Source organism: Passer montanus, unplaced genomic scaffold, assembly GCF_014805655.1.
Source record: "Passer montanus isolate IOZ18808 unplaced genomic scaffold, ASM1480565v1 scaffold18, whole genome shotgun sequence".
NCBI lineage: Eukaryota > Metazoa > Chordata > Aves > Passeriformes > Passeridae > Passer > Passer montanus.
In genome coordinates, this window is record NW_024365381.1 from 11014560 (window position 1) to 11039540 (window position 24981).

At 40.5% G+C, this 24981-nt stretch overlaps 1 protein-coding gene across 1 annotated transcript; it reads left to right on the forward strand.

Annotated features, from left to right (window-relative positions):
* Positions 1–260: 260 nt before the first annotated feature.
* LOC120500284 (cytosolic phospholipase A2 epsilon-like) lies at positions 261–24419 on the forward strand. The gene is made up of 21 exons (XM_039704929.1): positions 261–287; positions 1844–1916; positions 9228–9281; positions 9762–9898; positions 10194–10325; positions 10683–10723; positions 11766–11808; positions 12517–12580; positions 13964–14124; positions 14319–14411; positions 15042–15079; positions 15733–15889; positions 16357–16493; positions 16950–17172; positions 18369–18483; positions 19168–19305; positions 20256–20363; positions 21473–21664; positions 22136–22302; positions 23166–23349; positions 24181–24419. The coding sequence occupies exons 1-21, from the start codon at positions 261–263 to the stop codon at positions 24417–24419; spliced, it is 2523 nt and encodes an 840-aa protein (XP_039560863.1).
* Positions 24420–24981: the final 562 nt, after the last annotated feature.

Sequence of the window (24981 nt, forward strand, 5' to 3'; positions counted from 1 at the left end):
ACCACCCTTCTGCAGTGCCAGAGGCAGGTGCTTTGGGGCAGGTGCGCAGCCTCAGCTCCCGGGCAGAAAGGAGGAGGAAGAGGAGGAGGAGGAGCTGGGATTGCTCAGGTGGTGGTGGGGGTGAGGCTGCGCTGAGTCAGGCGCTCACACACCTGCCTGCCGGCTCCTGGCCGCTTAAAGCACGGCAGCTGCCTGCCAGAGAGCCTTCGCACACATCCACTGCACGTTGCACAGCTGGCTCACACCGGGAGAGGACCGCGATGGGGCTGTTCTACAGCAAGAGCCAGGTAAGGAGAGGCAAGAGGAGGCTCTGCAATGGGCTGAGCAGGCTGCCCTGGGGGCAGAGGGGACCTGCTCCAGGAGGGGATGTCTCACCTCTTGTATCTTCAGCTCTGAGAGTTATCCTGAGCAAAGCAGGGTTTCCTTCTAACTGGGTTTTGTGGCAACTTTGTGTTTTGGCCTTCAGGAATACAAAAACTTTATTGATGTAGTAATTTACTATTTTGAAGATTCCCAATTATTAAAAAAAATAACAAAACCTTTTTGCTTCCACCCAACTGGGCTAAGCAAAACAACACACTGAGGAAAAATAAGGAGTTATCACTAATGTGAATGAATTAATAGGGAAAATAATGAAACTAATACTATGTGAGATGTCAAATATAGCTCTCTTTAAAATGTGGCAGTTTTGGGGCATAAGGGAATGAATGGTAATGTATTGTTATGTACTGATCTATGTATTTGTTGCAGTGATACTCCCTGCTCTGTAGGTAGTGTGCTGTTTCCTCACAGGTTTAAGTGTCTTTTGGTAACCACTTTTAGGTTTGGGTGGTTTCCCAAAATAATAAAAAGGCTTGGGTTGGAAGGAATCTTAAAAATCATCTAGCTCCAACCTCATCCCCAGGGGCAGAGGTATCACCCATTATCCCAGGTCGCTCAAGGCCTTATCCAACCTGGCCTTGAACACTTCCAGGGATGGGGCACCCACAGCTCTTCTGGACAGCATGTTCCAGTGCCTCACCACCCTCTGAGTTAAAGAATTTCTTTCTAATATCTGCTCTAAATCTCTTCGTTTTTTTAGTTTGAAACCATTCCTTCTCATCCTATAACTAGCTGTGTGAAAAGTCACTCTCCCTCTTGTTCATAAGCCCCCTTTAAGTACTGGAAAGCTGCAAATATTTCCTTTGATATATTCCTCAGAGCTTTGCTTAAAGGAAGATTGAGTGAGTTGAATTATTCACAGAGAAGTAATTAACTACAGAGTTGTGCCTTTCACTCACTCCTCCTGAGAAGTTTGGGATAGGTCTCTGGAAGGCCCTTTCCAGGTCCTCATTTTTTAAAAGACAGCACCTATGTCTCTATATCAGACATAAGAATGTAATTATGTAGCTATAAATCAACTGATGAGCAGCATCATTACACCATGATATCGTTACTAATTCCTGCCCTGCTAGATTGTTTGCTGTTTGTTGTGAAATATAATGGATATATATGACATCCTGGGAATTTTCTCAGACCAAGATGTGTGTCAGCTGTATTAATAACACAGCAAGGTTCTTTATCACACCTTTCTATGAGATTGGGTTGTAAGAGTCAGATACCTCAAGATGAAGGTTTACCACAAGTGGCCTCAGAATGGACAATGGAGGATGTCAGAGGTCTGGTCAGTGATCACACCTGGCTACAAACCTTCTGGGAAGAAGTCAATGCACAAGGAGGAACTTCAGTTCAGAAATGTTTTTGTTGTTTGGAACTGAAACGCTAATTCAATTTTATCTCTGACTACACTTTTGTTCTTCCTTTCTGCATTCTCATCCCATGCATTTTGTGTGCTTTTCAACAGACAGAACCGTCTCCATGCAACTTGCTCACTGTAAAAATCATACAGATGAAAAATGCCAGGAAAGCAGACTTGTGTGAGTATTTTGGCTATACCCCTGGAGCATCCTCATGCTACTCTGAATATATTAAGTGTCACAAACACTGCAGACTATGTTTAAAAAGAGAGAGATAGAAGATGTGTGGTACGCTGAAGATGAGGCAACACAGTTAGAAGACACTGTATTTTCAATATCTTTGTCCATATAACACTGAAGTCTAGCTACCAGTAGTAATGCAGAACGTTTGCACAGATTGCATAAAATATTTCACATCTGAATCTGCAAATAAACGTTCTTTTATTCACAGGAAAGATTGCAGTAAGAACTTTATTTCAATGGTTCCTTCTTACAGAAATGTCCACCCAGTGTAACCCTGGGCCTATCAAAGAATATTTGATGTGAGCTCAGAGCTGCACACTTGGCACCTCTTATGGATTATCAAGTTCATTCAGCAATAGGCGTGGCTCACAGTTAGCTTTTACTATTTTTAAATACTTTTACAACCTGCCCAGGAATGATAGTTATGGAAATATTTATTATAGTTATGCAAATATTTATTAATGGTCCATAAATATCTCAACTGTGAAACATTAAAAAAATGGCTTGACAACCACCTCCTCCTATCTGAGAAGAGGGCTGATTGTTTTGCATCTGTTCATTTATACACATAGAAAAGTGTGAATGTAGAAAGTTTCTATATGAGCAGGAACAAGCTAAAGTTGTTCACCTAAAAAGATCCAGGACAAGATGGTTTTGTGCCTTTCCAATATTATTTGCTTCAAGTTCTGCAACAGTTTGTATGGAGACCAAAGGTATGTGAAGAAGAGTTTTTCACTCTGTTTTTTAGCGAAGGGCAGTAAGATGCTTTGCTGTTGATGAATGTATGGGGAAGAAGAATCCATATGAACTTTCTCCCTAGACTACTTCTACAGCATGGAAAGCATATTTGAAGCTCAGTTATAGTTTGGAGAGAAATCCCTTCCTACAGCTAAAAGCTATTTAAATGTACAAACATGCACACTGAGCTGAAAAAAGAGGTGAGGAAAAATTGCAACCCTTAGATATCTCCCTAGATAAGTATGTTCTATTAAAACATCTGCATGACAATGAGCTTACCAAAATTCCTCTTGGCCTTTTTCTCATCTAGATCAATGCTTTTCATTTTCATCTTTAGGCTTTTTTTTTTTCCTGAATGGGGTTTATTTTGTTTTGCTGTTGTTCTATCAATATAAAAAGTTTCTAGGGCACGGAACAGGCAGTGAAATGCTCAGCCTTTTCTGCTTCCCAGTCCAAGCCATGTCCCATCACCCCATTAGCTTTCTAAAGGAGCAGTTAGTGTGACAGAGGTGATTTTGGAGGGAAGAAATTTTGCACAAAAACCCCAGGATACACACTTGCAAAAGGTGAATGCTTTATTTGTTGTGGATGTTCATCATGTAGGAAAAGAAAATTATACCAGTCAGGGACCACTACCTTGTTTATGTTTAAATGTTGAATCTAATTTTGATTGACAGCTGCTTATTCCAGTAGTATTTAATTTTACTGAGTGTGAAAATTTCAGCTCTATTTATCAGAATGATTTGCTTTTAAACTGTTTGAGGACATATTTTTCTATGCAGTCAGAATTACAGAAGTCACAGATTTCAATGACAGGCTCTTTATAATTGAAAGAAACCTATATTTCAAAAGCTTTCAAAATTAATTTAACCTCTGCTTAGCTTTTCTGACAATGTAAAAGGTAGTGCAAATTTAGTGTTCTTAATTTTATTGGGCTTCCACCGAAAAGCAGTAAAATGGGAGTCTTGAGATAAAAATGCAAACAAAATTTTGCTGGTTTGTGTAAAACCAGGGGAGTATTGTTGATTCAGTCATCTTTACAGCTCTCTAGACTTTAGCTTGACACAGGCTTACAAACTCAGATGCACATGTCCTTCATCACCAGCAAAGTAGACTTCTGTATAGGACCATTGTCCTAACACTGATTTTTTTTCTCATTCTTCCTTTTCTCAGCCCTGTTTTTATTACTTTCTATTTCTTGCAAACATTTATAGATGGACCAAGATTGCAAGTGTCACCTATTTTTCATTCACTTAACCAATTTTTGACATTTTAAATTGGCTTCTTCTATCCCTTGCCAGTTGTGCCTAACCTTGCACTAGGTTTCTGTAGAGTTTTCAGATCACTTTGTTTAATATTTATCTAGTGCTTAAAAGGTCTCCCAACCTGGTGCTGCAGGTTAACTTTATTATTGGTCTATCTGCTCTGTTTTTCAGGTAATAGAGATGGGAAAATTAATCCATAACAAGAGAATCTCAAAACCTCACTACCATCTCTTATGGAATAGGTAGTAAATGACCTTTAATAGGAGTTCAGTGCATAAGAGAGTGTTTTTAACTAAGACAATTTAAAAGATTTCCTTCTGCTTTTTAAATCCTGAATCTTCTTAGTGCACCCTTCCCACTGATCCCTCAGTGTGTATTTTATAACACAAATTTCCACTTGTGTATTAATGCATATCTGATATCATTAATAACACATATGAATGTAGTGCCGTGTTTATGTTCTTCACATTCCCCTTTCTCACTGAGCACACCCACAAGCTCATCAGGCCCATTGGGCCTCTTGATACTCCTGGACCTGTGGTTGCTTGCCAGTTCCCAGATTTGGGTGTGTCCTCCACAAGCATCCTGATTCCCTAATGGGTAAGGCTTGGATGTGCATCAATCCAACCCACCCTTAAATACACAGCTTTGTCTCCTGAGATTTTGCAAATTTCAAGATCAGCTGCTCACCTTGGGCAACCACCATGGCTCCGGGACAAACAGAAGGACTTGGCTTTTACAGCATGTGGTTCAGCTTGGGAGTTCCCCATGGCAGGAGATCACAAATGCCAAAGTTTATGCAGGTTGCAGGCAGAGTCTGGACAAGTTCATGGAAGGAAAAAAAAAATCCAGTTAAATAGGCTCAGGAAGTCTCTGTATTGTAAATTGTAAGGACTGATAGAGCAGTAAATGATGTTTTCCCTCTTACACTCCTTAGACACCCATTTATAAATGTGAGGCATGACGTCCATCCTTGATAAGACCAAAGGTCCTTCCCAAAAAAAGTGGGCAAGGGGACTAAAAACCAAGATGCTGCAGAGAAATTAAGTCTTTAAGTGGAGTTAACAAATAGAAAAGCAGGGAAACAACGTGTTAAGGGTTAAACAACGTGAAAGTAGGCTACTGCATGGGGATACTAAGTTCGGCAATTTTAAGCCATCATTATCTGCTTCCTGAAAAAACCCAAGACCCCTCAGTGGACACTGAATGTGGGCCCTTGGCTAAATGGACCTTGACCAGTATAGAGTTAAAAATATTCTTCATTATTTTCTTAGTAAGAAAGTTATATTTTTTAAAGCTTTTACTGTTTTTTTTTTTCTTTTAACTGTACTTTTTAATTTTGGAAATTAAAGTTTTGGATTTTTTTAAATAAGACAAATTTGGGTGCTATATTTTATAAAATTATTAAGTATGTTTTATATTTTCAACAAAACATTTTTACAGAATTGCAGTAGCAGTTCTGCCACATATGAAATCAATTCATGTGAAAGTCCCTTGAGAACCAGGAAAATAATACAGTCAGTTAAATACATTATTGTTTGAGGAACTGTGTTCTACCACGATATTTATTGCAGGAACACACAGACTTCCTCTGGCATTCTGCTCTTGCACTGTTGTTATTGTTTCATTGTTATTTATTTCTTACTTCACCATTTAAGCAGTTGCAACTACACACCAGCAGCTTATTGTTCTGGGTGCTGCATGAAATGCGATTATAAAATCAGAGGATATGGAATGATAAATACAAACAAGGAAGGTTGTTTAGCAACATCTCAACAAAGGAGTGTTATAAGGAGGGATGAAAATGAGATTATATAAATAGTTTTAGGGATACTTGTAGGGTGCTCCACCCAGAGTGAAGGGCAGGGTGGGAGAAAGTGTGAAAGCTTTTTCTTGAAGTTTATCTATCAGAAGATGAATACTGAATGCTCCCTGGGGGCAGGAACTGATCTTCTTGGACAGAATGAATTCTGATAGTCTGCCTGTAAATTGCCTTCTGGAAGGCCACAGAAGTAGCCCACATTCTTATTTAAAATATAGTATTAAAAGTTTCAATTATATCAGTTATCTAGTATTTTGCCCTCTAGAAGACAGTGATGCTGACTTGTCCCCCTGCCTTCAGCCAGATACCTACTCAGCTATGAAGTAGGAGAAAAAAAAGAAAAAAGCTCCTCTCAACTGGTGTTGATAGCTTACATTTTGTGACCTGGCTGGATCCAAGTGCAGGGAGACAAGGTCACCGAGATGATCTGGACAAACAGGTGTGAGACCACATTCTTGGTTCAGATCCTTTCAGCACAATCAGAAAAAGCTATACCCTAAGTATCATTAAAAAATCTACCTCCCAGAAACAATAAGGAGCTAAAGGCAGTCCATGAGGAGAAGGATGCTGGAGGCTTCTGCCCAGGTTACAGGTGGGCTGAAGCTTACAGCTGTTAACATCAAAAAATGAGATGGAATTAAAATGAAAATGTTTGGTTGAGCCCTGCTTAAATTTGAGCTCTCTATGAGGCAGGTGAGATTTCAGCTCAAGCCAGATGTGTGGGTGTCCTGATGTTTGGGATGCAGCATGGGACTGTGGCTGGGTCATGTTGTTGTAATGCTTCCTAATTGTAAAGTGCAATTAAGATCCAGTCCTGCCTGCTTTAACCTGGAAGATAATTAGACATGTAGTGTAATAACTGGATGAGGAGACCATGCTTTCATAACTACCTGCTGCCACACCTGCTTTTGGCCGGATATTGCCCCACAGGAATATCATGGCTGCCATCCCAAGCATGTTTGACAGCTGTTAATGTGTCATGGTGGAGGGGAGGGACCCAAGAGGTCTCTGGTGTGATGCTGTGCTGTGTGTATCCTGTGAGAGCCTAGCTGCTGTAGTTAGGTGTTGCTTAGGCTGACAAACAGGGTGGTGGGGTTTGCTCGCACGTGGCTGGCAGTGTGAGCCTTGCATGTGTGCGTGCAAAGGCAGAGGGATATTGCAGTGAGACCCCCCAGGCAGGGCACAGGGTGGGCTGTGGAGTGTCATTTCTCACACACCTGCTTATACCTGGGGGTGGTCAGGCAGAACAGCAGCCTGACGTATCTGAGATGTGTAAAAAGGGTTCCTGGGTGTTTTAAATGCCTCCCTCTTAACACCTGGAAAATAATTTACAAACAAGAGGTAATTAGGTTACAGAGGACTCTTCTGAAGTGCAAAGAGCATCACCAAATGCACTTTGCAGATGGGAAGAGGGAAGCACGCTTGCCTAGTGGCTGTCAGAAGTCTCCCAGAGAAAGTCAGAGATTAAATGAGAAGTCAGGGCTCTGCTGACAGGTAGTTATTTCTCAAAGGTGGATCGTACAGTGCAGTAGCAGACAGTGACCCCTTACAGACAAAAATAACTGATGCAGTTTCACAATACTACTGTGTTCTTTGCAACAGATGAAGTCAGAACATGTGTTATTAATTGGGAAATGTCAATGAAATAAACTTTGTTTCACCAATAGACTTACTCATTTGGATCCTTCTGATTCTTCTCTTAGTGGCGACAAGAGCCAACAGCAATCTGTGCTAATATGGGTCTGGGCTTCCCAAGAGCCAAAAAAGATTTTTGTAGGCACATTTCCTTATGCACACAGAATTTTGGGAGCTATTAGAATTGTTAGAAGCTCAGCTGATTGCTATAAGTTTTGATGGTTTTTTTAGAAATCATATATCTTATTATATGTGAAAACTATTTCATCAGTCAAAGTTACTCTTTCATTCAAAGCTACTCAGAAAAGATGACTGAAGCCTCAGAGAAATCAGGGGCAAAAAAAAAAGGCTGATTTTGTTAATTCTTGAGTTACACATGAGGAGTCAATAACGGGTCAAGTCAATTATTTTGCAGTTCCCGATGTCAAGACTGCCAGTAAAACTAAGTGTGACAAGACTTAGGCCTATTCAGATGCTGTTCAGATGAAGGTGTGTCTGCTGTGTGATGGCAGGAATGCTTGAGTACGTGGCATCACAAAAAGAGGAAATATAATCCTACTAATGGGATTGGCATTTATGGCAATGCTTCCCATGCTGTCTTTGGTATTTGTGTAGGTTGTCGTCCTTAACTAAGAGATCATGTTCTGTAGGGTGACCATCCCTGACTTTTGAGTGTGGGTCCACAAGATCATTAATCTAATGATTCATGCTTGCTTTTTTATTTCCTAATAATGATGACAAATCTATTTGCCAGTAGATTATTTTGACCTCAGAATGAAAGTGCTTGTTGATGATGCAAGCCCTGCAGACTGCTGCTAACCACTCCTTCCTACTAAAAGCTCCTATGTGGAGTTCCGGTGGGAAGCCACATTTTATAACTGGCCACTTCATCTGAGAAAGGAAAGTAAAAACACTAAAGCTGCCCCCGCTACATCTGGAAACATTAAAGTTAATAGGTGAACTTTATGACCTGTACACGCCTCGAATGGAAACAGCAGAGCAATGCAATTTTGTGCAAAGAAGCAATGTCAGCTTGCTCTGTGCAGGGAACAACAGACAAGCTTCCACCTGTACATGAAGTGTTGCAAATACCTTTGCCACTCTGGCTGAGGCACAGAGATGCAGGTGAAAATAGTGACATTAAGCAATACCTTTTTTTATATAGCTTTATTGCTGAAAATTCTGCCTCAATAGAGCTGATTCTCAAGGCACATGTCATCCATCAAACTTCAACATTTCAATGCTTTTCTTATAATCTTCACAGAAAATTAAATTCAATAATTTCATCCCCACAGGTAATTAATCTTCTTTTCTTGAAATTTTTTCTTTATATTTTCTTGAAAAACTGTTGCTGAGTGTTTCCTTTTTAAACTTTCATAAGGAAAGAAAGCAGACTGAAATCAAGTGCCTTGGTAGAAGATGTGCCTTCTGTGACAGAGATTTGGCTTCATGGGAACCTTGACTGCAACAAGCTCTTGCCTCCTCTGCACTGGCAGCCTAGAGGAAAGAAAGGGTGCTCAGAAAGTAGACAAGACAGAACTAACAGCCAGACTACTGTAGACATATAAAGACATGTTCATGAACAGAGATTTGGCTTAAAGGGAACCTTGAATGCAACAAGCTCTTGCCTTCTCTGCACTGGCAGCCAGAGGTCCTAGAGGAAAGAAAGGGTGGTCAGAAAGTAGACAAGACAGAACTTACAGCCAGACTACTGTAGACATATAAAGACATGTTCATGCTTACCTGTGGAAGCCCAGTGTGTAGGAGCTGGGCTCTGTCCATGTGCAGCCCCTGTCACAGCTGCTAATGTCCACAGTGGCCAGCCCTGTGAGGCCACTAAGTGTGTGCCTCTGTGTATATGGATGGCTCTTCAGCAACACAACTGAGTATTTTGAATGTTTCTTTTTTTTTCTCCAGGACTTGAAAAAAAGTAGTTCTCAAGAAGAGTACACTGACAGGCTTTCACAATAGTAAAGCAAGCTGGTTGTCTAGTAGCAGCTTGATGGTACCTTAGCTAGTACCAGGCCTGAATTCTGTGTATTGCTTTGGGTACAGAGCTTAAAAATGTCCACCTTACAAGGGACTAGATTGTTGCATTGGTCCATTGCTTTCCTGCTTTCCCTGTCTTTGACAGTAAGTCAGTCTGAAGGCAGCTTGAGTACCTTAGAGGCTGGTTGTCTAGAGGCAGCTAAGGTACCTTAGCTAGTACCAGGCCTGAATTCTGTGTATTGCTTTGGGTACAGAGCTTAAAAATGTCCACCTTACAAGGGACTAGATTGTTGCATTGGTCCATTGCTTTCCTGCTTTCCCTGTCTTTGACAGTAAGTCAGTCTGATTGCTATGTGAGCCTGAGCCTGCCAACAGCCTCAGTGCAGCACTTCCGCACCAAGACTGTCCAGAACAGCAAGAATCCGACATGGAACGAGACCTTCCACTTCACGATTCAGAGCCAGGTTAAGGTAAGTCTGCAGACACCTCCAACAGCTATTCTTACCAGATATCAAGCATACCACATAGCCCTGCAGAGCTGAAGAACTTTCTGAGATCCCTTGTAAAGTTTTCACACTCTCTTACTGTACTTAAATTTTGATTGTTTGATAAGACTGTATCTGCCTGCATAGTCAATAGAGTACACAGAGAGCAACTGCAATATTTCTGTTTTTCATTCTTTCCCAAGGTTCTTCTGCTAAGATGAAATATCTGTAACATGTTATATTTGTTAAACCTTTCATATTTATTTATTTTTCTCCCCAGAACATTCTGGAGCTTAAAGTTTGTGATGAGGACAAAGTAACTGAAGATGACCATCTCCTCACTGTTTTCTTTGATGTCTCCAAAATCCAGCTTGGAGAGAACATTCAGCTAAGTTTTCAGCTGAATCCACAGGTATGGATAAAATTCAAGGACAAAGCAAAGCAGGTGTGGTCAGGTGAGAATATGCTTGTGTGGAGAACATGCCAAGAGGGAGCAGGGGGGAGCAGCCACCAAGAGGGCCCTGCAGTATGGATTCCATGTCCTGCAAGGCCTACACTAGGAGTCTGCTAAATCAGTGGATAAGATGCTAGGAATATATGACACTAGAATTACAACAGATACAACATGACTGAAATTAGGTCTGTGGCATGTGAAGCAACAAAAGGTGGATGCTGGTTTATAGAGACCCCTGAAGGGCACAGATTCCTGTAGGGTATCTCTCTCCACAGGAGACCAAGCTGTGGTGACCTCCTTAATTTTCTTTTGCAGGGAAAAGAGGAGCTGGAGGTTGAATTCACAATGGAGAGCAGGTGTGTAAGATGAAATAGCTGGAGGTGTAAGATGGAAACACAAGGGTACTGCTAGAAATCAGTTCACACTTGCAGCCCCCTAACACTGCCAACATCTGAATGAAACAGAAGGTAACTTTGGGTAGAGTGTTTAATGTAGCAGGAGTGCATGATGGTGCATGGTATGCATGCATCTACATTGGGCATCCAGACACACAGAGATGCAAGCACAGGTGCTAGTGGGAGCATAGAGATATCCCTGATGGCAGCTGCTCATCAAGCTGAAAGGCACTTTCTACATAGGAAGAAGTTTTAAGTTTCCCCTCTTGTTCTTTCCTGTGGGATCCTAGATGTTTGCTCTATCATAACAAGTTGTTTTTTTTTCTGTGTTTCTTTGCTGACTGTATAGTTAATGGAGAGAATAAACATGTAGATCAGCTGATTTTTTAAGCCTAATGGTAATTTTTTTCTCCCTTGAGCTGAAAGGCGCTTTCTACATAGGAGGAAGTTTTAAGTTTCCCCTCTTGATCTTTCCTGTGGGCTCCCAGATGTTTGCTCTATCACAACAAGTTGGTTTTTTTTTTTTTCTGTGTTTCTTTGCTGAGTGTATAGTTAATGGAGAGAATAAACACGTAGATCAGCTGATTTTTTAAGCCTAATGGTAATTTTTTTCTCCCTTTTTTATGCATGTTGGATGAATTCAGCAGCTTTTTAGCTCTGATTCTACAGGTTTGAACTGAACAATTTTGGACAACAGAGTGATTATGCTATTCCTGTGTAAATTGTATTCAGAGTGTCAGAAAATGATCCTCTCTAATACAGTGAGGAACTCCTCTGTTTGGTGGATGTCAACAAATGTTTCAAAATTGAGACTCTAACCTGTGAGAAGCAAATTGGATAAAATATGCATGTGGAACTTCTGATTCTGTTTATTTGTGCTGCCCGTACAAAGATGGATTTTATCTTTAAAAGATAATGAAATAATGCTTAAAGAAGAGTCAGAAAAAGAGAAAAATAAGAATGTTCTGGTTTTGAATTGATTGTTTTCCATTTTGCCTTTCAGTCCCGATCCTCCTGAAAACATTATTACTAATGGAGTTCTAGTGGTAATTTTTATTTCATAATCCTTTTCCCTTCTGTACAGGAATGCTTGTTGCAAAGCTGGTGTTAAAGGTACCAGGCCATTGTGGTGGCATGGAGGCATTGACCAAGACCAACACACACAGCCTAAAGCTGGTGTTGGCATTGGCTGTCCCATGTGGTCCCAGCTAGTGACTCGTGCTGGGGGAGGTTCAAGTGATGAAAGTCTGAGCTGCTGCCAGTGCTCACCTCTGCCTAAACTGGGCTGGGCTCAGGGGTATGATATCCCTCCCTCTCTCTGCCTGGGGAGAGCTGGGCACCCTGCCTGGAGAGCCTCCTGCTGTGGCTGATCCTCCCCAGGTCCTTGCAGGGCCACGCTCGGGCAGAGCGAGCAGATCCCTGCTTTTTCCATATCTCTATGCATTTTCCATGGGGAAGTCCAATCCCATCTCCCTAGACCGAGAGTGGGCTTACAGGCTGGCACCACCCCTCCCCTGAGGTCTGTGCCCCAAAGGCAGAGTGAGCAGATCCCTGCTTTTTCCTCATCTCTATGCATTTTCCATAGGGAAGTCCAATCCCATCTCCCTAGACCTGAGAGTGGGCTTACAGGCTGGCACCACCCCTCCCCTGAGGTCTGTGCCCCAAGGCCCTGTGAGCATGTGTTGGTGGACTGGATGAGGTCGAGCTCTGCTGACACTGAATGCCCTTGTCTCTTGCCTCGTTGTCTCTTCCAGTCCCGTGAGGTTTCCTGTTTGGACGTGCAGGTGAACGATGGGAGGCTGAGGAAGGACACCATGGGTGAGCCTTTCACTGACTTACAGGGCAAATCGGGTTGCCACTCAATGGCAGAACCACCCCGTGTTTCACACTTGAACATGCTGGTTTTAAAATTATTTAGGATGCAAGACAAAATCTTACTGATTCCAGTGGCCTGTGGAGGTGGTTGTAGTTGATCAAAAATATACAGATTATTCCTGAATTTGGTGACATGAGCATGTGATCTAATTTTCCCACAAAATATTTTCCTCTGCAGTGACATCTTGCCATATATTGACAATTTTCCAAAGCAGTTGTGCAAGGAATTGAGGTTTTTTGGGTCCTAAACTTGAAGCTAACTCCTGTTGTCTCTGGATTCTGGGACAAAGTAATGGGGAGAATGAGAATTGGGCCTCTTTTACCACCTAACTTCATAGAATTTCTTCAGGTATAACAATATAAGACATGCCACTGGGTGAAACACAAGACACAGTATATTAATTAAGACATTTGCTGCACTTAAAGCAGTGCATCACTGCCATGTCAAGTCCATACTTGTGGAACTGTGTGCCTCCTACACAATTTTTAAAGTATCTTCTGATATCTCATGATGACCCGAATCCAGCACACTCCTTAAGCACCTGGATGATCCAGTTGAGCTCAGAGAAGAAGTTTGCTAGATGTGACTGAAAATGTTTGAATGAGGTAATTCTTTTGAAGGCTGACTATATACTTTGGAGTGTGTAGGTTTACAAAATATATTTCACCTTGAACCTCGTGGGTTGATATCTTTCTACATAAAGGCCATTTATTATTACTTCAACAGACATATCAGATACTTTTTGCATGAAAGGAAAAAACCACCAGATATTATTTAAGTGCTAGAAATATTTCAAAAGAAATATTACTGGTTGAAGGAAAGAGAAGCATGAATTGATTGTTTGAAGCATGATAAAATGATAAAACATGAGATTTAACTGATACCAAAGAGAGCTGTGGTCTGATAAAAAAAAAATAGTGTTTCTCATAAAGGTCCAAAATTTTTGAAGTATCTCAGCAATAAGGTGGTATGTAATATTCAAACATCATTCTGGTGTAATAATAAGGTATTTTATACATTTCAGACTTTCAGAAGACAGTGTCCCCCCAAACTATTATTGGCTGGCAATCATCACTTAATGAACAGAGCTGTAGTTTCTGCTGTGACATGTATATCAAAGTGGCGCTATAGCTACAGTCACTATATGGCACATTCTGTGGAACATCTCTAAAACTGAAACCCTCAGATAAATCAGTCTATTTATTCCTCCTATAATTTGGGTATCAGATTGACGTTGTTACTTTAGGAAAGCATATATTACATTAATGCGCAAAAAAATTATACACATCTTTTGAAGACCTTAAATTCGAACACTTTTGCTTCAGAGAGAAAGTTTGCATTAACTGTGGACGGGTCATATGAAGGAACCCAGACGCACACGCTGAGCTCCTGCCTGTGCCCGACGTCCCCGGCCAGGTTCCACTACATCAAGTACAACCAGTCGGCGCTCACTGTGGCTCTGCCGCGGCGCAGACGGCTCAGCAGGGTATGTGAGCACCACTGACATGCAGCTCTTTCACTGGGGACCTCCAGAACCCGAGAGTGTGTGCTGGGAATTGGGTAGTGCATGTGTGGGAGACAGGGGAGACTGCTTTTACCTTTTTCCTCTGTCTCCTTTTTTTTTTTTTTTTTTTTCAGAATCGGTAACTTGTTTATTCTTTGTCTTACTCTTTTTTCCAGTCTATATCAAGCCAAAATGAAAGGGATATGAACGAATCTGTGACTCTACCTCTGAACTCGCTTCCTATACAAGAGAAAATAGCAATAGGAGAGGTGAGAACAAGTCTTTTTTAACAGGAAACAGCCCAACACCATTCAGTTCAGTGGATGATTAGTCTTAGAGCTCAGTGATTCAGTTCCTGTCAGACATGGAACATGCTATGGTGTAAGGTGTGAATGACAGTCGCTCTGCAACTATGCAACAGTTACTTTTTCTTCTGTTTTGCAGTGGATCCAGGCATGCCCTCTGAAACCCTGTTCTGAGTTTAAACTAACTTCCTCAGGACATGCCTAATATGTACATTTATCAACATAGTATGCACCTTATTAGGACTTATATTTGCAAAGTGAATGCCTGAAGTAGAAAATAAAGTAGAGATCATCCATATGTGTATGATTCAGATGCTCAGCTTTCAACAACCTTCCCAAAAAATTAATGTTAATCTATGAGAAGCTATGGGGCTCTAAGCTCACCTAGCTTGGGTGAATGGCTTACTTTTATTCAACCCAGAGTGTGCTGGAACTTGTGAAGGTCTCTCACAGTCCAGACCATTGCTGGTGAGATTCTCCAGCCACATTGCTGAATTCAAAGATAGTGAAACTCAGGCCCTAGATGGAGAGGGGGAGGAAGGTGCAGGACTAACAACCTGAGCATGCTTACACTGTTTGTATTGCAATTTTCAGGACAGGACAATTGACTTGTACACAAAGGCAAATGAATGGTAAGTGAGTCTCCAGCAAGACCTGATTCTGTAACTGGGGGGCATCTGTTCCTACGCAAAGCTCATTTGAAATCAGCAGGGGTCGATGCAGGCTCAGATGGGAGCAGATGTGAGAGTTCATTATGAGTTTCAGGCTTTTATTTGTGAGGGTCTCCTTTTAAATTGATGGCAAATTAAATAACGGGTCCCCTGTATTTCCAAGCTGCTAGTGCATCTCGGCAATAGGTCTTGATTTGTGTGCACTATTATGCCCACAGATGGAGAAATCACATTTCTGAATTATACAAACAAAATAACTTAAAGGCATGGTAGCTGTTTCTCTAATCTCACAGCTGCAGTGCCTGTTAACAGCAGTTATATAGTTACAGGATGCATGGCAGCACTACTGAAACTTGAAAAATTAATTATATGAGCAAATAAAACCAGAAGTCTGTAGTAGATACCGTAATGGACAGTGTGTCATGATTTGCTCTGCCTTCCTATTTCGCATTCTCATTTTCAGCTACAGCAGTTGGCAAAGGCCTGTCTGTGGTGTTGTTTTTTCCCATTTATTACTTTATACTGTCCACAAGCTGGTCTGTAAACACACACAAGCACAGCTGGAGTTGTCCACAGTGACTAATAATACAAAAATACCTGTGCCCTGGTCTCAGGACTCAGGGTCTCTGTTTCAGACCAAGAAACCTTGATGCTCGCCTGGGGTTTGACCTCTGCACAGATGAACAGAATTTCCTGCAAAACCGAAGGAAAGTAGTTGCTGCTGCACTAAAGGAGGTTCTTCATCTGGAGGAAGATCTGCAAGAGCATGAGGTAACCACTTAAGGGCATTTTGGGGGGATTTTTCTCTCTCTTTTCCTTCAAGCCTGAAGATAAGGGATTATTTTTTTACCTCCTTCTGGATAAGGAGTGAGGCCTGTTAACATCAGCTCATCCTCCAGGGCACTTTGCTACCAGCGTGATCTCAGCTGGAGAGTTCAACTGTCTGTTCAGATGAGCAAAATCTCTGTTTCCACTCAGCTTACAAGTGAATTATTGGAAGGCATTTCAAATCAATAGTTTGGTCTGTGTTTCTTAAAAATCCTCTCTGAAGTGCCAAGACCTAGTTTATTCCACGGGGTTGTACAGTAAAGAGAAATGTTGCTTTATCTCTTAATTTTTGTGTTTTATCTTACTAGTGTCTGGGTGCTGCCTTTGAGTTTCTGTAATCTTTTAACATTATTTGTGCCTTAATGCCACTCTTTTATCTATGCTTTCCACTCTTTTTTGGTGTCAAACAGGTGCCTATAGTGGCTGTGACCACAGCAGGGTGTGGCATAAGAGCACTCACTGCCATGTATGGCAGCATTTTGGGTCTCCAAAAGTTACGTGTTCTGGATTGTGTTTCATACATCAGTGGTTCATCTGGAACAACGTGGTAAGGAGTCATTTTGATGCTGTTGTTTGGATCTTGCTGTGTTAAGAAAAGCCTATGTTCTGTCTCGGTTTCAGAAAGGGTAAAAGTGATCAATTGAGTTATTGCTTCCATCTTTGGGCTATGGATCACCTATGAAAGAATTATTGTGCATCATGACCTATCTCTAATCAAAAGAGGAGATTTTATTGGAAGTGTAAAGATCCTTAATCCTGTGGAAAATGAATTGTTATTTACTGTTTGACAGAAACAGTATCGACAGGTGTTGTGTTGTATCTCAGATTAAGTGATTTTTGACTGGTTCCTTTAGACTTTCATTTCTGCTCAAAGTAAACTCAAAGAGAAGAATAACTAAAAGATTAAATGATACTCCTCCATAACTCTACAGGGTGTATTCTCTGAGTTTCAATAGCATCTTGTTAATTTCTCCCTGCATTCTATCATGTTTCTTGTCTGCAGGACAATGACAAAGCTATATGAAGATGCTGACTGGTCACGTAAGGATCTTGGGGAAGTAATTGTTGAAGCACGGAAGCAAGCAGCCAAATGCAAGATGGGAGCTTTTTCCTTGAAAAGTCTGAGGAATTATTACAGAGAGCTGAGCCAAAGGACCCAAGCAGGACATAAAACATCTTTTATTGATCTGTGGGGGCTCATGATTGAAGCCATGTTAAATGATGGGGTAATGTCTATACATCTTTCTTCTCATATTTAATATTTTCAACCATTATTACTTCTCATACTTAATATTTACAACCACTGCAAGAAACTAGAGCCCTAGGAAGAGACACCTGGTCAGTAACACTGTACTTGGTGCATAGGCAGAGCACCACTTATTTACATTAATAACTTGTAGACAGAGTGTATGTCTACACTGGAGCCTGAAGTGTGATTGAATGTACCAGAAATACTCAGACTCGCTCCAACGTAAGCAGAATGCTGATTAACACTACTGTTGTGCAAGAAATTTCTAAGTTTCTTAGGTGTTTTTTATGCCCCTATGCTTCTATCTCTCCATTGCTGCAATATTTGTACAAGCTGCACTCTTAACTTGAATGTACTGTAGAGGTACCCATTATGTCCAGCAGCTTGTGACTTAGTGATAAGAAAGTATATAGATCCAGAGCTGGTGAGATATATTAGCTACAGTGGATGCCTTTCAGTGATTTTGAATTTGATCTCCCAGGATGTCAAATTTCTAATTTTATTGTAATGACACAAACAAAAACTTTCCAAATTTTTTCCAGACTGGTGATAGCTGGAAAAAAAGTTATTTTATTTCAAAATTCTGTAAACATGGTTTACTTTTTGTCCAGATTAAATAGATAAAATTAAATACTCTCATTTTATATCATATTCCACAAAGTGTTTCCAGCCTCAGTGCTACACAGCAAAATTTGCTAGAATATAATTTGTCTGAAATATACTCAAAACCTCCATTTCCTATATAAGTTGTTAGTATTGGACAGCTCAAGGACTTTTCCTCTCTGGATTTTAACTTTCAATATAGTATTTTAAAAAAGAAATCTTGATCATCTTAACATGTTACCATGCTGCCTTGAAGAACTCTTATCATTAAGAGATGAAGTATATGATAACAGCTGAATTAGCCGGATATGCTATATATTCTAACTTACATTTAACCATGCAAAGCTAGAACAGAATGTGAAGTGATTCACTGCTGTCATTGTATACTGAAAGCTGAACATGGCTGGTTATCTTAACAGAAATTGTTCCTGCTTTCTTGTCCTCTGTTATTCAAGCATATGGAAGTAACTTTAGGAGCAAATTCAGGAAAATGATGTCTTAGTCTTTTTAAGCTGATGTTTTTAAGGAACTGATTATAAGCTAACTCTTTGGGCTTTTTTTCAAATTTAGAAAAGCCACCACAGACTTTCTGATCAACGTCAGGCAGTGAACCAAGGTCAGAACCCACTGCCCATCTACCTTGCCCTTAATGTCAAGGACAAAGTTGCCACCAAAGATTTCAGAGGTAATGTTTCAGTTGTGAAAAAGAGCTACATTTTCACCCAGGGAGATACACTGTGGGGATACAGTAAATAAGGATGAATTGTTTTAAATTCTCGCTCCAAGCCCAGAGAAGCAGTGTTCAGAAATGTAAAGAGTAACTGGGCAGGCACACGCTACACATCAAGAGTACAATATTTTGTAAGATCTCTTGGCATTAGATTGTGTATTTTCAGGTATTAACTTCAGAACATAATTCTGTGACAAAGTTTCAGAAATTATATGAATTCTTCAAGAAAGTGATTCACTAGAGCTTTAAGTTTGCTTAATGTATGTTCTGGTCCATGATGGCAGTTGGCACTCTATCTTTAAAGTCCCTTCCCATCCAAACCATTCTCGTACTCTGTTTTTCATAGTGGGTTAAAGGCAATAGAAGTCATAGTGAGTTCTAGTTCACCTTCCATGAGAAAACTTTGTACTCACTAGATAAAAAGAAGAATGATTTGAATATTCTCCAACCCTAACATAGTTCTTTCACAAACCTGGGGACAGTGTGATAGCTGGTTCACCAGTGGCTGTTGGCAGGGTTTGCTCAGGACACATGCTGAGCCAGTTTTCTTGTGAGAGCCATTGTCTAAGAGGCTTATTCCAAACCTGGCAACTGGACTATTTACTATAGTGGAGCTAACCTTGGTGCATGTGTTGGCAGAGTGGGTGGAGTTCACGCCGTACGAGGTGGGCTTCCTGAAATATGGTGCCTTCATTCGTGCGGAGGATTTTGGCAGCGAGTTCTTCATGGGTCGCCTGATGAAAAAACTCCCTGAGTCACGAATCTGCTTCATGCAAGGTAACTCACCAACCTGGGGGAGTGACAAGATTTTAATAGAAACATCAATGATTTAGGAATTTGTCCCCAGAAACTTGTTAGCATGAGGCAGCAGAGGCACTGGGTCAGTCAGCTGACAGCCTGCCCAGGAAAGTGATCACAGCACCAAGCCTGCCTGAGCTCAAAAACTGTTTGGACAATGTTCTCAGGCACAGGGTGTGATTATTGGGATTGTCCTGGGCCAGGAGTTGGGCTTGACGATCCTTGCAGATCTCTTCCAACTCAGGATATTATATTATTCTATGTTTCCTGAGACTCATTCAACTGCCCTTGCCAGCAAAGGTGGGTTTATCATTTGCTGTCCTGGGCCAGGAGTTGGGCTTGGCGATCCTTGCAGATCTCTTCCAGCTTGTGATATATTATTCTATGTTTCCTGAGACTCATTCAACTGCCCTTGCCAGCAAAGGTGGGCTTATCATTTGGTCTAAGATAAAAGTAAACTAAAATAGCAAATAAGTTGTCATGTAACTTTGTAAGTGTTTTTGAGGCATCATAATTTCCTGTAACTTCCAAAAACTTTTCAAAGTTGGAAATCTATGATACTCTGTGGAAGCCAAATAAAATGTTGAAAAGAAATCAGTGGAGTGAGAAAGCGGACAACCAGAGAAGGACCTGGCTGAAAATATTTCTTTATTAAAGGAAAAAGGAAATGAAAATAGAAACATGAAAACTGACTACAAAATTAAAAAAAAAAGTTCCAGGTAAAACATGGTGAGAGGGAAAAGACTTGGAAATTTTTTCTGAAATAAGTTTGCCTAGATAGGTTTGTCTTTGGAGTCTACCACTGAAACAGATGTCTGAACTTATGCAAAAATTGGAGTTAGAGAAGAGCTGGGGAAGGAGCAGAAGGCAATTTTAAAAGAACTTGTGTTTACGTCTGCATTACTTATTATACCTCTCCCACTTTCTAGGAATGTGGAGTAGTATATTCTCCAAAAACCTCTTGGATGCCTGGCATGCAGCTGACAATTCAGAAGACTTCTGGCACAGGTGGACCCAAGACAAAGTGACTGAAATAGGTAAACCAAAATACCTTCCTCCAGACCCCTCTGATAGAGTAACTGCACTCACATTTCCCATTTTTATATCATCCTGTTCCTCTCAGTCTCTGAGCATGGGACATACCAGAAAAATGAAGTTATTTGATTTTATTGATAATAGTCAGTGCTTTGCTTAAATAATGAGACTGTGATGAGAAGGAAAGGCACCATCAGACAGTCCTTTATATCAAGGAGATAGGGATGGACAAATATGGGAGGTCTCTAAAGTGTTGTCCTTAAAAGGCTGGGAAAGAAATACTTCTGTCAAAGCCTCACATCACCCATTTGTTAGCAGGAAAGAAGCTTGATTGTTTCTGTTTCAATAGCTTCTTGCCCTGTGCAGCACAACCCTCCCTCAAAACCTGACTAAATTGAAAGACTCAGACATCAAAAAAGGTCAGTGTGATGGAGCTCTTCTACCAGGTGAGAGAAGCAGCTCCGTACCAAAGACCATTCCTTGGAAATACTCATGAGCATCTTCATGACAAAATTCAAGCAAAGCCAGTGAACAGACTTGGGCCACATTTCTGTGGACTATGTTTTCATTAAAAAAAACCCCAAAGTCTTATGTTTGCATTTATATAAATAATTTGCAAGTTTTGTTGAATTTAGGTGACCACAACTGAAGCAAATAGAACAATCTAGCTTTTAAAAGTAAAAATATTTAGTTTGAAAATAAAGGGCTGAAATTTTTCTATGCTTTTCAAAATAAGCTTCAAATGTGATATTTAAACTATATGAAATGTAAAAGCAGTAATTCATTAAAATGCATTAATAAAATTATTTACCCTGTTTGTTGTTTGCTTGGAAAAGTAAATTACTTCAGTCTGTATCAAAATCATACTGTTTTATGAGAAAAATATTCTTTTAGTCACGTGTGTAACCAGCCAGAGTTTAGAAAACACAAGTTTATACTTTCATCATTAAATTAACTGGAACTCACAGCAGATCATAAGGAAAATAATAAAATACTGAGCTGTGAACACATGATTACAGAAGACCCATTGACCTTTTCTCCTCTTTGTGTCATGCTCTGCTTAATTATGGTTATAATTCAGTTTCATGCTATTTATGCTGTGTATCTCTAGAGGAACAACCAGACCTGCCTGAGAAGCCATATGAGATGGCTACGTGCGTTTTCACTCCTACCAGTGGCCTCTCCACTACACTACGGGACATCCTGACGGATCGCCCCGCTGTCTCCAAGTACCACAACTTCCTAAGGGGCTTCCAGATGCACAACGAGTACATCCAGCATGAACATTTCACAAAATGGAAAGGTGTGGATGGCTCTCCTGCCTACATATCTCCTTGGGACAGGCACAGGGGCTGGGAATTAGCGAGGGATGTTTGCATGTCCTGAAAAGAACTGAGTGAGTTTTGTGGTTACCTGTTAGTGCTCACTGAGAGGAGGAGAATGAAGGAACTCCTCATACCTTTCACTTTCAGTAACACAAATGTTCAATTATTTAGCCATTGGGTACTTTAAGTCCTCACAGGAATAAAAATTCCTAGGGTGGGGCTCTGCATATAAGGAAACATCTGGGTAGGTTTCAGTGCAGTTCATGGGTTTAGAAACACAACAAAATGTGAGTGGAGAGGCCGAAAGAGCTTTGGGATTGCTGCATGCTACCTACCCTAAAGCAAAGGGAAAATCCTGGATGGGAGGGAAGCTCACCTTCCTTTTGCCTTCTAACTTGACAAATATCTTTTTGCAGTTTGCTAATAGCTCTGAATCTTCCACTCTTTAGACACTTTGCTTGACAGCTCTCCCAATGACCTGAGAGCCAACTCGGAACACTTGGAGCTGGTGGATGCAGCTTTCTTCTTTGAAACCAGTTACCCACCCCTTATGAGACCAGAGCGGAAGGTGGATGTCATCATACACTTAAATTACACAGGTGGATCACAGACATTGGTAAGAAGTCTCAAAACTGATTTTCTTTCACAGCAGCTTTTGCTTTGCTTTCTACTACTTTCAAACAGATGTCCTTGAAACATGGAACTTAGTGGAATTTAGTAACATGCTGTTTTCAAACCTTAGAAGAACGGAAATTTCTAGAGAGGAAAATATATGTATTTTTCTCAAACTACTTTTGAAATATCCTGAAGTTCTCCACCAGTAAAATACAGATAGGCAAAGTGAAGTTAAAAAAGTCTAGCTGCCATGTCTATTATAGTCTTCCATATAATATTTAACAGCACAAATATAGTTAGGAAACTTTTGTGATTCAAGTGCTGAATTTAATCTGCATTTTGCTTATAAATGTATGACTTTTTTTTCTTTTTATTTTAATGTTGATTTTCTAGCAAGAATACCCTAGTGAGTAATGGATTTCTTCATCTCTATTTTTATCTCTTTTAATAAATACATTTTTTCTCCCTAAAGAGTGGAGTTGAAGTGAGGTATCAACTGCATTTACTGCTCTTGCAAGTATCTAATTTAGTTATATACTCATTCAGTTCTAATTTAATTAATGGTCTAAAAAGTGATTTGAAGTTATCTGTTCTGTTTCTACATCATATTCTCATTTTAGAGATGTGCCTTAGTGCAGGTTTAAACTCTCTTTGCCATCTTGATATTAGGTGTTTTCCTGGAAGACTATTTCCAAATGGTTTCCCAGGCAACTGAAAAGCCGTCCTTGGGGCTGCAGGTGTCCACGTTATTTCTGCTGTCTGACTCTCAGTCTGTTTTGCGCAACTTTGCATGAACTGCTGGGCTTTGGCAGCAGTCTGATCTTTGTTATCTTTTCTGTCCCTTGTGCTGCTGCTGCTGACCAGCCCCTGGAGCAGGCTTGCAAATACTTTGCAGAGCAGGAAATTCCATTTCCCTGCATTGGACTGACAGATGATGAGAAGAACCTGAAAGAGTGCTACATGTTCGATGGTGCAGACACCCCAGGAGCTCCTCTGCTGCTTTATTTTCCATTAGTGAATGACACTTTTCAAAGATATGTAGAACCTGGTAAGTTAACAGTACCCAGGTAACTTTATTGACTCAAGAAACATTCCCACTCCCCGGGTGTTTTTCCCTCAACCCAACAGAGCCTCCTTTTGTTTGCTTGTTCAAACTTGCGAATAGATTGCAAAATGGGATGATTCAAACTGTTTGCAAAATCTGGTGAAGTCTTGTGCATATTTTTATTTGTGTCTTGGTGCAATTCAGGGAATAGAAGAAATGTGTTCCTCAATTAAAAGAATGGAAGCTAATCTCCTCTTGTAATTTCCGAGAGTTTACTTTAGTAAATAGAACAAACTATATTTTTCAAATTATGTGTGGCTTTATGACACTCAGATCTAGGTGAGAATCACAGTATAGAATGGTTCTGTCAAGGGCCACCGTGCCTTCTATTTAGGCCATTTAATATGCTCATTCAATCTGCTGGAATATCAAAGCAATCGTACCTAAAGTGTCCTTCTGGATTAGTATTTGAGATGGAGACTTTCTTTTAAGATTATTTCCAAGACAATGAATATTCTGCTTCCTCTTGTCCCATATATCTCTATTCCTTTTCATTTGTGTTATACCAAAGAACATGCCTGGTAAGCTTTGAGCAGTGGTGACCTCACAAAATGATGTGCCATGAGCTGGTCAGTAGATGGTGCTGATTGCAATGAAAATGACACATGTTTTATTCCAATAGGCTTTGTTCAGAAGAAGATTTCTCAGAGATCATAGCATTACACTTATCTTCATAGTAATTGCATCTATGATCTCTCCAAGTTATTATCGGCCTATCAAAGTATGGTATTTCTGTGGGACTATACAAACACATTCCTTTTTTTCCCTTGACAGGCATGTCACGTACTGCTGCTGAAATGGAACAGGGCAAGGTTGATATCTCCAGTTTCTCCTCTCCATACTCAAACAGGGAGGTCTCACTGAAAGCAGAAGATTTCAACAAGCTTCTGAAGCTGGCTAATTACAACATAATGAACAACGAGAACATGATTCTTCAGGCCTTGCGCATGGCTGTGGCACGGAAGAAACAAGCCCTGAGCCAGCCAGCATCACAGGCACAGCCCTCTGCTTGAACAGCATTTCCCTGTCCCTTACTAAGCATTTACCAAGACAGCATACATGTGATAAATGCTTCACCATTCTTGGCAGGGGCCATAGCTTTCTAAGTAACCTTCTCAATCTTATCCAGAATTGTGGTATTAAACTCAGCAGTTTCTCTTGTTAATACCCGTTAATACCATCTCACTGGTGATGAAGATTCAGCTGTGTGTGATAGAGAAATAGCATTAGCTCTCCTTGTCTGCAATCTCTTATGGTCTTGGTGGCTAGTTGCTAATATTTTTTCATATGCAAAATATTTTGGCATTTCATTGGGACTATTGGTAGCAAAACCATAAAGCCCTCTTCAGACACAAAAGGTGGTCACCATGCAGTACCAATTTAAGACATTTTACTTAGCTTTAATGACCTGGATGAAATGGGCTTCTACTGTTAAAGAGTTTTGTTTCCCAGATGCTTCTTTTTGGTCATGAATTGTCATGAAATAAATATTTTATGAAGGATGTTTAATTTTTCAAATTTGTGTTGGACAACACAGATGCGGGTCAGTGGCCGTTTAGGTCTTTGATCATCTAT

What these genes read in the sequence shown, in the direction of transcription:
- LOC120500284 (XM_039704929.1), top strand. Translation starts at nt 261, where the DNA reads ATGGGGCTGTTCTACAGCAAGAGCCAG. An exon ending in AGACAAAGTGACTGAAATAG is followed by an intron (nt 20,364 to 21,472) that starts GTAAACCAAAAT and finishes GTGTATCTCTAG; the next exon opens with AGGAACAACCAGACCTGCCT. An exon ending in CAGGTGGATCACAGACATTG is followed by an intron (nt 22,303 to 23,165) that starts GTAAGAAGTCTC and finishes GCTGCTGACCAG; the next exon opens with CCCCTGGAGCAGGCTTGCAA.